General features: G+C 44.7%; 1 protein-coding gene across 1 annotated transcript; it reads left to right on the top strand.

Annotated features, from left to right (window-relative positions):
• The first annotated feature begins 2,857 nt into the window (after window positions 1-2,857).
• On the top strand, window positions 2,858-4,090 carry LOC101300577. The gene is made up of 2 exons (XM_004308481.1): window positions 2,858-3,188; window positions 3,468-4,090. Exons 1-2 carry the CDS (start codon window positions 2,858-2,860, stop codon window positions 4,088-4,090), a joined length of 954 nt encoding a protein of 317 aa, XP_004308529.1.
• The last annotated feature ends 10,882 nt before the right edge of the window (window positions 4,091-14,972 follow it).

The following is a 14,972-nucleotide window of genomic DNA, read 5'->3' as shown; positions in this document are numbered from 1 at the left end:
GGGACCGTTCACAAGAGCGATCGTCCGGTCCGTCCAGCCGAGTGCAGCCAAGCCACTGAAACTGAGTTACAATGGAGATCGAGACCCCCATCTCTTCCTCGATAGTTTCAAGTCTCACACGAACGCTAAAGGGTACTCGGATGCAATATGCTGCAATATGTTCCAGGAAACATTAGCAGGGGAAGCACTGAGTTGGTTCTACGAGCTCCCATCAAGCTCGATCGATTGCTTTCGAGAACTGGCGGACAAGTTCGTCAATAGATTCATTTTACGAACGGATGGGCAGAATACCGCCCAGTTGGTCAAGGTAAAGCAAGATAGGAGTGAGGGATTAAAAGCTTTCGTGAATCGATGGCAAGATGCCACGGCCAGAGTCAGGAACTTTGACAAGAAGGTTGCAGAGGAGGCATTCATTCAAGGACTGCTCCCTGGAAAATTTATGTATGCAGTAAGAATCGAATGCCAGCAAGGTTACGATGAGCTTATGGAGATGGCGGTCAGACATGTGCAGGCAGACCATGATACGTATGGAGGGACCTCGGCCGGGAAGAGGAAAGCCGGAGAGCAAGGAGGAGGATCGCTGGTACAAATGGTCCAGGAGATAAGGGCCTGGACGGGGGAGCAAGAGCCAAACTCACACCCAGCTGGAAAGAGGCACAAGGAAAGAAGCTGGGGAAAGGCAGGGAAGCAGCATAACACACAAGGAAAGACAAAAGGGCTTTACCAAGATACCGGGTACACAAGGACGGCACAGGCAAGCCAGGAGCACTTCTCGGCGCTCAACGCCACCTACGAGGCGATATGGAACGAGAATAAGTCCGCCATCCCACCTCCCCCTGCCCGAAAGTTCCCCCCCTCCCGACTCACCAAGGAAGACACCGAAAAATTTTGTGGGTATCACAGGGAAGCAAGCCATAACATTAACAGTTGCATAGAATTGAAAAAGGCAGTAGAGTGCCGGATACAAGGAAAGCTGCAGCAGTATGTGCCTAGGCAGAGGCATGTGGGGGCAATTGAGGTATACAGGACAATCAACACCATCCATGGTGGGTCCCGTATAGATAATAGAAACAACAAGGCAAAAAAGCAGTGTACGGGATCCAGGGATGGCCGGGAGATCTTCGCCTTTGGAAGTAGCAGTAATCAGCAAGTAACAGCCGGTTGGAAGTCCGTTACCTTCCTAGAAGAGGAAGAGGAGGGGATAAGGCCGCACGAGGACCCATTCCTAATAACATTGCAACTCGACCACTATATCATAAAGAAGATCCTGGTTGACACGAGAGCCTCGATCAACGTCTTGTTCAGGAGTGCTTGGAAAGGATTGCATCGAGGAAGTAACAAGTTGATACAAGACCATGAGCCGCTGATCAGCTTCTCGGGTGATGTGGTCCAGCCACTAGGATCAGACATCTTTGGGGTAAGTATGGAAGGCCGAGAGGGAATTACCCGGGCTACAGTTGAGTTCATCGTGGTCCATTGCGAGTCGTCCTATAACGGGATCTTGGGAAGGCCCGCGTTATGGAAGCTGAAGTCTTTTGTTGCCGGCCATATGTTGATGATGAAGGTCCCAACCCCGACCGGCGTCATTACGATCTGGGGAGACCAAGCGGCAGCAAGGAGTTGCTATGCGATGGACAATGGAAGGAAAAGATCCGAGGTTCTGTTGGCGAGCCAAGCCATGGCATCCCCCTAGGATCCTTATGTAGATCCAAGGGATGATACCGACTCGGATGAGGAGCGTCCGGGGTCGGCAGAAGAAACATAAATGGTATCATGAGTCTCAGAGGAGTTCCTGGATAGGCAAGTGACCATCTGGACAGGGCAGGCACTAGGGGTACGAGCGGCCTTGATGAACTTCTTAAAGAAAAATAGTGGGGCCTTCGCTTGGACGTATAGAGACATGCCTGGGATATCTAGCGGAATCGTAACACACCAGCTAGGAATCAAGAAAGGATCCCCTCCCGTGCGGCAAAAGAGAAGGACGTTTAAGTCAGAAAAGTATGAAGCAATGAGGGGGGAAGTGCAAAAGTTGATAGACATAAAGTTTATACGGGAGGTCAGATACCCCTAGTGGTTAGCCAATGTGGTCATGGTTCCAAAGAAGTCAACCGGGCAGTGGAGGATGTGTGTAGACTACTTAAATCTCAACAGGGCGTGCCCAAAGGACAGTTTCCTGCTCCCATGAATAGACCAACTGGTGGATTCCATGTCCGGATTCGAATTGTTAAGCTTTATGGACACCTATCCGGGCTATAACCAGATCCGGATGGATCCAAGGGATGAGGAGCATACAACTTTCACGACGGACAGGGGCCTTTATTGCTACAAGGTAATGCCTTTCGGACTGAAGAATGCGGGAACGACTTACCAGCGACTGATGAATGTCATGTTCGCCGAGTACCTCGGGAAAATAATGGAGGTATATGTCAATGACATGCGGGTCAAAAGTCTAAAGGCCGAGGAGCATATATGGCATCTCGAGAAGGTCTTCGAGGTCATAATGAGGTTCGGGATGAGATTGAACCCTCAGAAATGCATCTTCGGGGTTGTCAAAGGAAAATTCCTAGGACATATAATTAACAGGAGGGGGATTGAAGCCAACCCGGAAAAGATCCAAGCCATATTGGACATGGAAAGGCCTAAAGAGAGGAACGAAGTGAGTTCATTGGCCGGGAAGATTGTCGCCCTTGCCAGATTTGTGTCATGACTCACGGATAAGTGTGCCCCTTTCTTTCGGTTGCTGAAAGACCAGCGATGTAAGGAGATAATATGGGGACCCGAGCAGGAGGAAGCATTCATACAAATAAAGACATACCTCACGTCCACGCCGGTTTTGTCAAAACCAATCCCGGGCGAGATGTTTTACCTGTATATCGCGGCTTCACAGTCAGCGGTTAGCTCGGCCTTGATAAGGAAAGAGTCCGATGTCGAGCACGCTGTATTTTACGCCGGGAAGGGGTTCACACCGGCCGAGAGCAAGTACCCGGACGTAGAGAAGTTGGCTTTGGCACTTATTATAACCGCTAGAAAGCTCATACACTATTTCCAAGCACACTCGATCACCCTTTATATTAACCACCCCCTCAGGCAAATTATGCAAAAGCCAGAAATCAGCAGGAGGCTGGTGAAATGGGCAATAGAGCTAGGGGAATTTGATATCCATTACCGGCCAAGAGTGGCAATCAAGGGTTAAGCAGCGGCTGACTTTATATCAGAGCTCACACCCATGAAAGTTGTGGGAGTCCTCTGAGCCCGCTCCCACGGAAGTTGTGGGAGTATCCTCTGAGGCCAACAAGGAGGGCAATGGTCCCGGAACGGATAATGAGATGCATAGCGAGAAGCCACCGGCTCAACTCTGGAGACTTTATGTGGACGGCTCGGTGACGAGAAATAAAAGCTGGGCGGGAATAATATTAGAGACTCCCGATGGATTCAAACATGAGTACGCCTTGGAATTCCAATTCAAGACATCAAACAAGCTTTAATCGGGGGATTGCAACTCGCCCGGGGCATCGGAGTGGAAAGAGTGGAAGTATTTAGTGATTTACAGTTGGTTGTAAATCAAGTCAACGGGAGCTTTGAAGCTAAGGAGCCTCAGTTGCACTCTTACCAAGCATTATCAAAAGCCTTCATGCAACGTTTTAAATCGGCCTCTCTCTCTCACATCCCTCGGAAAGCAAACCGTCATGAAGATGCCCTCGCCCGGCTAGCCACCGGAGGGCCCGGGAAAGGCAGAAAGAAGGCAAAGATTGAGGTGCTTGGGCAGCCTAGTGTCAGTAAGACAATCTCTGAGATATTCATGGTCGAGATGGGACCTGGAGAACCAACGTGGATGGACCCCATAATCGAGTTTATGAAGGCGGGGGTATGCCCGGAGGATAGGTGGCAGGCACGAAAGTTGCAATCGAGATGTGCTAGATACACCCTCATGAAAGGGAAGTTATACCGCAGAGGTTACAATCTCCCGAACCTCAAGTGCGTAACGAAGGAAGGAGAAGTGATCATGGGAGAAATCCATGAAGGGGTGTGCGGGAATCATTTTGGATCCCGGTCGTTAGCACACAAGGCGTTACGCACAGGGTTCTTCTAGCCCAACATGGGCGCCATGGCAGATAAGATGTCGGCGAGATGCCGTAAATGCCATTTGCACGCCAACGTGATACATTCCCCTTCCATTGTCCTATCAATATTGTTGTCACCCTGGCCTTTTGCACAGTGGGGCCTTGATCTCATCGGGATACTGCCTACGGCTCCGGGCCAGTTCAAGTACGTGATAGTAGCTGTTGACTATTTCACGAAATGGGTGGAGGCAGAGCCCCTGGGGAAGATAACCACCGAGTGTGTGAAGAATTTCTTGATGAAGAACATCTATTGCAGATTCGGGGTCCCAGAGGCAATCGTCACGGATAATGGCACACAATTCAATAATAACCATCTGATTGAATTCACGAAGAGCATGGGTACCAAGATGGTCTTCTCGTCGGTGGCGCACCCGCAGACCAATGGTCAGGTGGAGGCAGTTAACAAGATCATAAAAAAACTCCTCAAAAAGAAGTTAGACGACGCAAAGGGCTTGTGGGCACAAAAGCTGCCGGAGGTATTATGGGCAATCAAAACCACAGCAACAGAAGCAACAGGAGAAACTCCTTTCAGCATGGTATTTGGGACGGAGGCTGTTTTGCCAATTGAGACGTCAATACCATCGGGAAGGGTCGAAAATTTCGATGCCACAACCAATGAGGAGGGTCTCCGTTTGAACATTGATCTTATCGAGGAGAAAAGGGAGCGAGCCGACCTACACAACCAAGTCTACAAGCAGCGAGTTGCACGCCATTATAATAATAGAGTTAGGACCCGGACGTTGGGACTGGGGGACTAGGTAATGAAGAAAATCATGACCAAGACGGCAGCCCTGGATCCGAACTGGGAAGGGCCATACGAGATAGTTAAAGAGGTCGGTTCAGCAACTTTCTTTCTTCGGGATCAGGATGGGATAGTCATCGGGCGCCCTTGGAATACAGAGCACCTGAGATTCTATCCAGTGTGAAATGGGAACGAAACCCACCCTCAAAGTTTACATTTGTAAGTATTGCGGCCCCCGGGAGGATAATAAATCCCGGAGGACGCCTTCATTCGTTTTGAAAGACTATATAAGAATGGGGAAGTTAAATTCAAACTCTAATGATGGTAATCCACCGGGAGGCATAAGTCAATTGAATCCCGAGTAAAGTCAATCGAGATGGTAATCCACCGGGAGGCATAAGTCAATTGAATCCCGAGTAAAAACAATCGGGATGGTAATCCACCGGGAGGCATGCATCAATTAAATCCCGAGTAAAATTAATCGGGATGGTAATCCACCGGGAGGCATAAATCAATTGAATACAGTGTTAAGCAAGTAAAACCGAGAGGTAAAAGTTATTGCAGTCCCCAATAACACCGAGTGGGATAGGCCTAATACAAATATGTAGCACAAGAAAACCAAGTAATAAAATTAGAGGCATAATATATTAAAACTCGCCATGCCGGGCGTGTACCACCAATGAGAATTTACAAAAATCACCGGGACATATAGTCACCGGGTAGGGCACGAGGCCATTATCTTAACAAAAAAAAAAAGAAAAAAAAGAAAAAAGCAAAAAGAGGGTAAAATTACAATTTATGCCCCCTGGTCGTCTTCTTCCTCGTCCCCGGACGACTTGGCCTGATTGTCGTCCTCCTCGGCGCCCTTGTCAGCGACCTTCTCGAACGGCTTGCCTGTCTCCTGAAGCTCTTTTTCAGCAGCTTTCTTGGACTTGGTCTCCCTTTCCCTGGCGTCCCGGGCAGCGATCACATCGGCGGTCATCTTCGCCTTGTCCAGATATCCAAGGCGACTCCATTCGCCAAACTTCTCGGTGATCCCACTATCCCGGGCGGCTTTGAGCTCGTCCGATTCCTTAAACTTCGCCACGGCAAGCTCGCCCTGGGAGGGAATTTGGCCTTGCAGGTCGAGAATCTGGTCATCCTTTTCCTTTAGCTTAGCCCTTAGCTTAACTTTCTCCCGCTGAAGCGTGTCGATGTCGCACTCCAAAGCTGCCACCCGCTCGGCTTTTCCCTCAAGGTCCTGGGTATGAAGGTTGAGCTTGGCAAGCTTGTCCGCCAGCGAGAGCTTCTCTTTCTTCTCGGCCTCTAAGCTTTTCTCCACCCTCTTCTGCTCGGCCTGGAGGTAGGTGATTTGATCATTCAAGCTAGCTAAGCGCTCCTTCATCTTGTTTGAGTCTTCGCTGGCATCAATGGCATAGACGGCGAAGAGGGCCTGCAAGAGTTAAAAAGAGTAAGTACAGCATCCCGGGTAGTAAGTTGGAATAAGTAGGGAGACGGCTACCTTCATCATCGCCTTCCGAGCGTATTGTCGGTTCTGCTGGGGAGTGTTAGACCCTACCCTGATCCGGTCCAGTTCGATTCCCTTCAGATCACCTACCATGCCACGGAAGAACTTCTCATCGGCACATCCATACTCGTCCAGTATTTGCCGAATGGGGGTCTTTCGAATCTAGGGAAGAGTGGGGGTGAGGGCTCCCAGGCTTACGGGTCTGCCGGTTGAGGGACCTGCTGATTTCTGCTTCTTTAGAGGTGGAGAGGCCCCAGTCACGCTCAAGCCGGTCAAAGTCACAGTGTCGTCCCGCTGAGACTTTGACTTCTTGGATGAGGGTTTCTTCTTCTTCTTCTCGCCTAAGTTGACGTTGACAACGTCACTTCTCCTCCTGGACTCGTCCAGGTCATGAGGTGGCCTCCCATACCTTTCGTCGGAAATCTCCATGAGCACGGGCATCTCTGAAACCCGGGCGGTAGAGTCAGCCACATTCACTTCAGTGTGTGAAGCGGTTTTTCCGACCTCCAGGAGGTCATGCAGCAAGTCCAGGTCCGAAGCCATGTCGCGCGGGTGTGAGGGGCGAAGCTTACGTCTGGGAACCTTGGCTGCCAGCAAGCGCAACAGTTAGTAGAGAAAGCAGAGAACAAGAAACAGTGAACAAATGCAAGTATAAGCAATAATTGAGACATTAAGCTGGAACCCCACCCGGCATTCGGCCGAGTTCACAGTGAACTAGCAAGCCCCACCGGGTTAAGTTGTACGAGCTACGATCTTTGTCCGAGGGCCAGGCCGCAAATATCCGGCTAATCCGTTTCTTCTCGATTTCTGATAACGAGAAAGACTGATCCCAGATATACATGAACCGGTTAGGCACGATATATGTGGGGCAATTCCTTTGCCACCGACCCCCGGCAAGAACAACCTTCGTGCGCCAGTTGTTGTTAATAGATGTAGGCAGATCCGTAACGGGAGACAAGTAAACCCGAGCGGCGAAGGAAACACACCCGGCGTAATTCTGCTTTTTTGAGTACAAGAGGCGATAGAGAGCTCGGAACTCGTTGATAGTTGGAAACCCCATCTCGGACAAGTAATACAAGCAGCCAAGTGACAACAACTGGTGCCATTGGTTTGGGGGAATCTACCCGGGAGCTAGATGAAGCATGCTCAGCAGGTACTGCACGCACTGAGGAAGCGGGAGGGAGAAATCGTTCCTAAACATGTGCTCGTGCACAGCAATGAAGCCATCTCTCGGGCAGCACGCTAACTCGCCCTCGTAAAGGCCGCGAAGTGTAATCAAATCCGGGATGCCCTAGTCTTTGCGGAATTGGTTGATCTCGGTCGGGGTCATGCTGCCCTCCGGTTCGTCGCACACAGTTCCATCCTCCAAGATATATCGCCTGGCCGAGTTGACGACGTTTGTCATCGGGACACCGTGAAAAACTCTCTCCGCCCAGTTCACTTGCCGAGCGGGTACTCCAGTCGAAGACGGTTCACCCGGGCAGGATGGCCTACTAATATACTCCTCCATCCTCTCGTCGTCATCCATTATCGGCCGAGAGGATGTGCTAGCCCCACTTAAGTCGGTTGTACTCCGGGAATCCATCTACCCTAATATAAGCAAATCCTAAGTGTGCGCCGCCGGGAGCAAGCGCAAAGAAAAAAAAAACAGAAACACAGCCTAAATTCAGAAACACCTAGAATCATAAAATCCTAACATTCCCAGTTTCAACTAAAGCCATACACAAAAGCAACACAAACGCAGGGAAAACCAAAGCAGAGGCAAAAACATAAACAAACATCACTGGAGCGGAACAAAGCGCAACAGAATGAAGAAAACCTTACCAGAAATTCGACGTCGTAGCAACGCCGGCAACGCAGACGTCGGGAAACACCTCGCAATCGCAGGGTTGAGAGCAAGCAGGGAACAAAAAGAGAGAGAGCAGAAAGAAGCACAGGAATCAGAGAGCAAAGCGCAGAAAAACCAGCGCAGTAGAGAAACACATAACAACGAATAGAGTAAAGTGAGAGTGAAGACGAAAAACAAAAGGGGGGGGGAGAATTTATACACGACCAGTGAACAGTCGCCTCGATCCATGAACCGACGCATTAAAAAAAACCAATACCCGAAAACGAGGCACCCCTAGCTAGCCGATCAAACCGCAGGATGGTGCCACGTAGCTTAACTGCCGTAGCTTCTTGAAGAAGGAAGAGTGAAGCGACGTGCATTAATTGCTTGGCAGTTGCCCAGGAATATTGCAACATCTGGCGTGCATGCATTTAATGCCCCTGTCACTGCTATGCGCACACTCCCAAGTGTAAGACCAATCTCGGGTGAGAGTCACCGAGATCATGAAGCGTACATGTAAGACCATCCCGGGTAAGAGTCACCGAGATCATGATGCGCAAGTGTAAGACCAATCTCGGGTGAGAGTCACCGAGATCATGAAGCGTACATGTCAGACCAATCTCGGGTGAGAGTCACTGAGATCATGAAGCGTACATGTAAGACCCATCTCGGGTAAGAGTCACCGAGATCATGATGAGCAAGTGTAAGACCAATCTCGGGTGAGAGTCACCGAGATCATGAAGCGCAAGTGTAAGACCAATCTCGGGTGAGAGTGACCGAGATCATGAAGCGCACGTGTAAGACCAATCTCGGGTACGAGTCACCGAGATCATGAAGCGCACGTGTAAGACCCATCTCGGGTAACAGTCATCGAGATCATGAAGAGCATGTGTAAGACCAATCTCGGTTGAGAATCAGCGAGATCGTAAGACCCAGCGTAAGACCAACCTCTGGTAAGTCACCGACAGTGTTAGGCCAAGGAACGACCCATCCCGGATAAGTATAACCAGAGGGAAGCATGTAACAACTGCCTTTCGAAATGTTAAGTCCCGGGTCAGTGTTTCCAGGACATCGGGGCAGGGCAATTTATATCATCCCTTTAATAACGGAGCAAGTGGCTTGATAAACCACGGGCGACGTTAACACCTCGTCACTCGAGTAGCAACACCGGATGAGAAAAGGGTTCGCTACCTTTGTCCAGGAAAGACTGTAACACCCGTTCAAACCACGTCATGAGTCCAGACTTGGGGGGACTATGGGCGGGATACACTTGAAATATATTGGTCTACGGGCTTATTTTAGCAAGTCCCCACTCAAGATATGTCTTGAACGGGAACTTGGGGGGACTTGTAGTCAGTTGTGCATAAAACAACCTCACAAGCCCGTAAACCAGCAGACATTCCACCACAACCGAGGCCACCCCGAAGTATCCACCAGTAAGTAGGGTGGGCCGGGCTCGATCCTGGATGCAGTATTGGGCTGGGGGAGGATTCAGAAGCCATAAGGGAGTTGGATGTGAAGTAACAACAAAGACAGTTGTCCCACATCAGTTTTCAGGTGAAGAGAATCCACTCTGGACCATAAATATGGCCCAGCCGCCAGTTTGTTAGGTATCATAACTATCCTCAGTAATTACGTTCAACCACCATATACTGACTTAAACTTCAGAGGAGGAAAGATTGGAAGCTCCCGGTCCCCTTTTTTTATTGTAGGTCAGCAAGAAGGTAGCAGACTATCCACTTGGCATATTATAAGCTTTTGCGAACCCGTCCGAGATTGTACACCAACTTACAAAGCAAGGAATTACAAAATAAACATACTGCATAACTAGGCATTTTGAAAACAAGAAAACAAGGCATTTTTAGAAGATGAAGCACCTTCAATATAACATTTTGAAAAAGTGAAAAGCACAACTATGGAATGTCTAAAGTTTTAAAAAGAAAAAGGCAAACAATGGCCTTCATGTAGGTGACGACCTTAAAACGTAGCGAGGCTACATCAGGATTGGCCTTCATAGTTATTACTAATGAATGAAGCTTTAAATTTTCAACCACGAATCATCAACAACTGCTGACTCATCATCATCACCAACATCTTCTTCTTCTTCTTCTATGCTGATGTTTATCTTGTTGACATCTTCAAGCTGCTGTTCCAATTCAGCATTAATGCACTGAAGTCTTTCCTTTTCACTCTGCCATTTCTGTTCGATCGTACAAAGCAAAAGAAAACGTGAGGTAAATCATAAGTTCATGCAATATTTACACATATTTATAATATAATTCATCGTTATATTATAAATTGAAAATTACAAAAGCAAACCTGGCGTTCTTCTGCTAAGTTTGCTAGCAAGTCATCAACTTTGTTTTGCTGTGAAGTAACCTTCTTATTCTGAAACAAGCATATAAAAATTCAATCAGCTTCAGGGTTTACCTGTCATATATACCATCCTAATATCTGAAGCATACAAAGCACTATGACAAGTGTTGGGGATAAACCAGTCACTGTAATTTTAATATACATGTGGAATACATGCATGTGTAAAAAACATAATACTGTGTTCTAGTTCATGGTCCAATTTTAACTTGATCTTAATTTAAATAAAACTGATTTTAATACAGATTCAAAAGAAAGAAGAATACCGTGTGTTCTATCAATAGTTGAAGTTCCAGATCACGCTGCTCAAGTAGCTTTGTAAATGCTGTATTTTCAGCTTTGCACACTTCAAGTTCCTTCTTAAGAGCTTCCATTTCAACTTCACTCTGCTTTTTAAATGTTATAATGTCAGCTTTGCTCATCTCAAGTTCTCTCTTAATAGCTCCCACTTCAACTTCAGTCTGCTGTTTAAATGCTTCACTTTCAACTTCCCTCTGTTTTATAAATGCTATCTTTTCAGCTTTGGTCTTCTCAAGTTCCATCTTAACAACTTCAATTTCACCTTCGCTCTGCTGCATAGGTACATAGTGTGTGTTTCAATTAACTCAGAATGTACATTAGAAAATTTTAGTTAAGAGAAAAAAATACCCTTATGTTCAGTTGATTCCTCTCGTCTAGTAATTTGACAAACGCTTTCTTTCCAGCTGCAATCTGCTGAATCTCCGTCTTAAGGTCAACTGTTTTAGCTTCTATCTCCACAACAACTACCTTAAGCTTCTCCTTTTCAGTTTCACTCTTCTTGAGCTTTTCCTTAAGTTCCTCCTTCTCAGCATCACTCTCCTGAAGTGTTTTCTGAAGACCTTTATTTATAGCTTCGCTATTCTGAAGTTCTTGCTTAATATCTTGTTTCTCCGCTTGATTTTGTGCAAGCTCATTCTTATAATATTCTTCCTTTTCAGCTTCTCTAATTTTCTACATATATAACAGTATCTCGGGTTAGGATAGTAGTAAATCATACTTTTAATCCAAAAAGATGAAAGAAAATTGATATGAACTATAAAGTTAGAAAATAAAAAAGACATACCACTTTTTCTAGCTTCGACTCCTGTTGGTCAAGTTCTTTGTTTAATTCTGTCTTTTTAGAGTCACTCTGCTCAAGCTCTTTCTTAAGATCTGCTCTTACAACTTCATCCTGGTCAATCTTTTTTTTGAGATCTTCATTTAGAGCTTCACTTTGCTCAAGCTTTTCCTCAAGATCTTCTTTTTCACTTTCAAGATCTTCCTTCTCCGCTTCACATGCCTCAAGCCTTTGCTCAAGATCTTCCTTGTCCGCTTCACACGCCTCGAGCCTTTCCTCAAGATCTTCTTTTTCAGATTCTATATCTTCTCTTTCAGTTTCACACTCCTCGAGCTTTACCTCAATATGTTTCTTTTCAGCTTCAATCTGCTCAATCATTTGCCTAAGAATTTCTTTTTGAGCATCACTGTTTTCAAGTTCTTTCTTTAGGTTTTCCTTTTCAACTTCAGTTTGCTTGAGCTCTTTCTTAAGGTCTTCCTTTTGATCTTCAGCTTGCTACATGTATAAGTGTATCAGCATATTAGTCAGAAAAAGAAATCAGCATATTAGTCCGAAAAAGAAAGGACAATTGATACTAATTATCAAAAAAAAAAAAAAGAACAAACCAGTTGTTGCAGTTGCATATCACATTGCTCAAGTTCTTCTTGAATCTCTACTTTTTCTGCTTTGCTGTCCTCAAGTTCTTGCTCAAGCCGTCCATTTTTAGTTTCAAGTTCCATATTTTTAGCTTCATATTGCTCAAGTTGTTTCTTAAGATCTTCAATTACAGCTTGACTCAAACCAAGCTTCTCCACAAGATGATTGTTTTGTGCTTCGCTCTCCTCAAGAGTTTCCTTTAGCTGTTTCTTATCAGCTTCAGTCTTACGAAGTTGTTTCGTAAGATCTTCGTTTTGAGCTTCATTCTGTTTAAGCTCTTCCTCGAGATATATATTATCAGTTTCAAACTCTTCCTTTTCAGTTGCAAGTTTTTCTATGTCACCTTCAAGTTTTTTCTTTTCCGCTTGAAGTTCTTCCTTTTCAGCTTCAAGATCTTCGTTCTGAGCCTCAATCCTCTCGAGCTGTTTCTTAAGCTCAACTGTCTCGGATTCCTTCATATTGAATTTTTCCTCAACATATCTACTCTCTCTACTGTGTTTTTGTTGAAGATTACTCCTCATAAACTCTAATTTCTTCATGAAACATTTATCAGCCTCACCCTTCAACTCAGACACTTTATTCTTGAGTTCTTTCTTATGAGTTTCACTCTTCTCAAGCTCTATCTTTAGATCGAGCTTATGAGCCTCGCTCCACTCAAGATCCTTCTTGAGCTCTTCCTTTTCTGTTTCGCATTTATCAATCCGTCTCTTAAGGTCTTCTTTTTCAGCTTCACTCTGTTCAAGCGCCCTCATGAGTTCTTTCTTGTGGGTTTCACTCCTCCCAAGCATTTTCTTTGTGTTAAGATAGTCTGCATACGCAGACTGTTCCAATTTTCCTGCTGAAACAACATAACATTAACCAAATAAATATCTTGCAACCCTGCTTTAGTATTATACAAAAAACTGAGTCAAACTCACCACTGTCCATTCCTGAGGAATTGTACCGATACATTACCAAACCTACAGTAGAGAAACAATGGAAATATAATAAGAGATCCAAGGCCACAAACAAGAACATCAAAGCAACAATATATTGTAATACAAGGAAAAATTCCCTAGCCAGCAAGCGACAGCTACTGGATTTAATAGCCTCTCATGGTCACTGGTCACTGAAGATCAGTAACATCAATCTCGCATATATAAGCCTCTCATGGTTACTGAAGATCAGTAACATCGATCGCTCGAATTTAACTATGTCAAAATCTCTGGAATATCATCTTTTCTTTTGTGAAAGAGGAATATCATCTTTCAACATGTAAAATCACACCCACTCGAGAGAGAGAGAAGAAAAAAAAAGAACCAATGTGGACAGTGTTGGCGAAACAAAAATCTTGAACAAATAACCAACTAAACCTCCCACTGAGATTTCACTACGTTTCTCAGAACGAAACAAGAAAAAAGTCTCTTTACGACAAAACAAACCAAGCAAATAACATATTACTTTCGTTATCCGTTGTTCAGTAAACCCTACAATATGATAAAAAAAAAAACTAAAACGGAAAACAAAAGGAAGAAGAAGAAGGTATATGACTTGCACCAATATTCCAAATTAACGTGTTCGGCAAAAGCAATTCGACACAAGTTTTTCCAATCCTCACTATTTGAGCGTTGTTTTCTATTGACTAAAAGAATATATATATAGTGCAAATATCAAATCTAATTTAATGATCATGAGACAGATAGAGAACTCACAGAATAACAATCCAGTCGAGCTAGGGTTTAGGTCTGAAGAATTGATGAGGGTTTGATCGATTAGTTTTCTTTCTGGCCAGTATATATACTGCTAACAGCCTACAGTCTCCTACTAGAACTCCACCTTTCATTTATTATTTATTTTCTTTTTCTGTAATTCTTTTAATTAATTTTTTTCTTCTTTCAAGTCTACTACTTATAAGTCTTAAAGCAAACTCTATCGGTTGTGAGTTGTGACAAAGAAACAGAACCATATCATCATTTTTTTAAATTAAAAATAAAATTTATTAAAATCTCTTAACTCATCCCGTCGTTAAATATATTAGTGAGATTTAAACCCATACCTCAACATTTTTAGTTAGACTTTCTAAACTCACCGACATCATGCTTACATGCACAACCATAATTTTAAACCAAGTCTTCAGCCAGTAAGCATCTCAATTTAGCTATAAGGCACTGTTTGTGTGAGATACTTTCAAAAAAAAAAAATCCTCTGTGTTCCTGTTCGTGTCTGCGTTGAGGTAGATTTCAATCATTTTATGTTAATATCAATTGGAGGAACAATATGTGTAGCACATATTTGAGCTTGATCAACTATATTTAGTTTTATCGAAAAAACTATATTTATTCTTCTAATATGTGTAAAGATTAGCTAGTTGATTCACTCATATTTAGTTTGAAAGTCTGCATGCTTATTTTCTTTAAAATCAGAGCAGAGTAGATGATAACCTTTGTAAATGCTGTTGCAGCTCGACAAATACGGACCTCTTGTGCACAATTTTTGCTTTGTTTGTCTTGGTTAAAAAAAAAATTCTGAGAATTGTTGTCTAAGTAAATCAGACTAATATTTTGGATTATCATTTACAAAAGAGATAATATATAAAATTCATGCACCGCTATTTGATTCTTGTCTTGAACATAGCGTCCCACATTTAAAAATAGGAGTTACCAGTTATGCTTATAATGGAAGAGAAATAACAAACGCAAAAACAGAAA

Source organism: Fragaria vesca, linkage group LG7 (assembly GCF_000184155.1).
Source record: "Fragaria vesca subsp. vesca linkage group LG7, FraVesHawaii_1.0, whole genome shotgun sequence".
Lineage (NCBI taxonomy): Eukaryota > Viridiplantae > Streptophyta > Magnoliopsida > Rosales > Rosaceae > Fragaria > Fragaria vesca.
The sequence above is the reverse complement of the archived record's forward strand: the minus strand, read 5'-3'. Positions and strand labels throughout refer to the sequence as shown.

Excerpts from the sequence above, each read along its gene's own strand:
- LOC101300577 (XM_004308481.1), top strand. The coding sequence starts at position 2,858 with ATGTTTTACCTGTATATCGCGGCTTCACAGTCAGCGGTTAGCTCGGCC. Across the intron at positions 3,189-3,467 it reads GCCAAGAGTGGCAATCAAGG|ACATCAAACAAGCTTTAATC; the intron begins GTTAAGCAGCGG and ends TTCCAATTCAAG.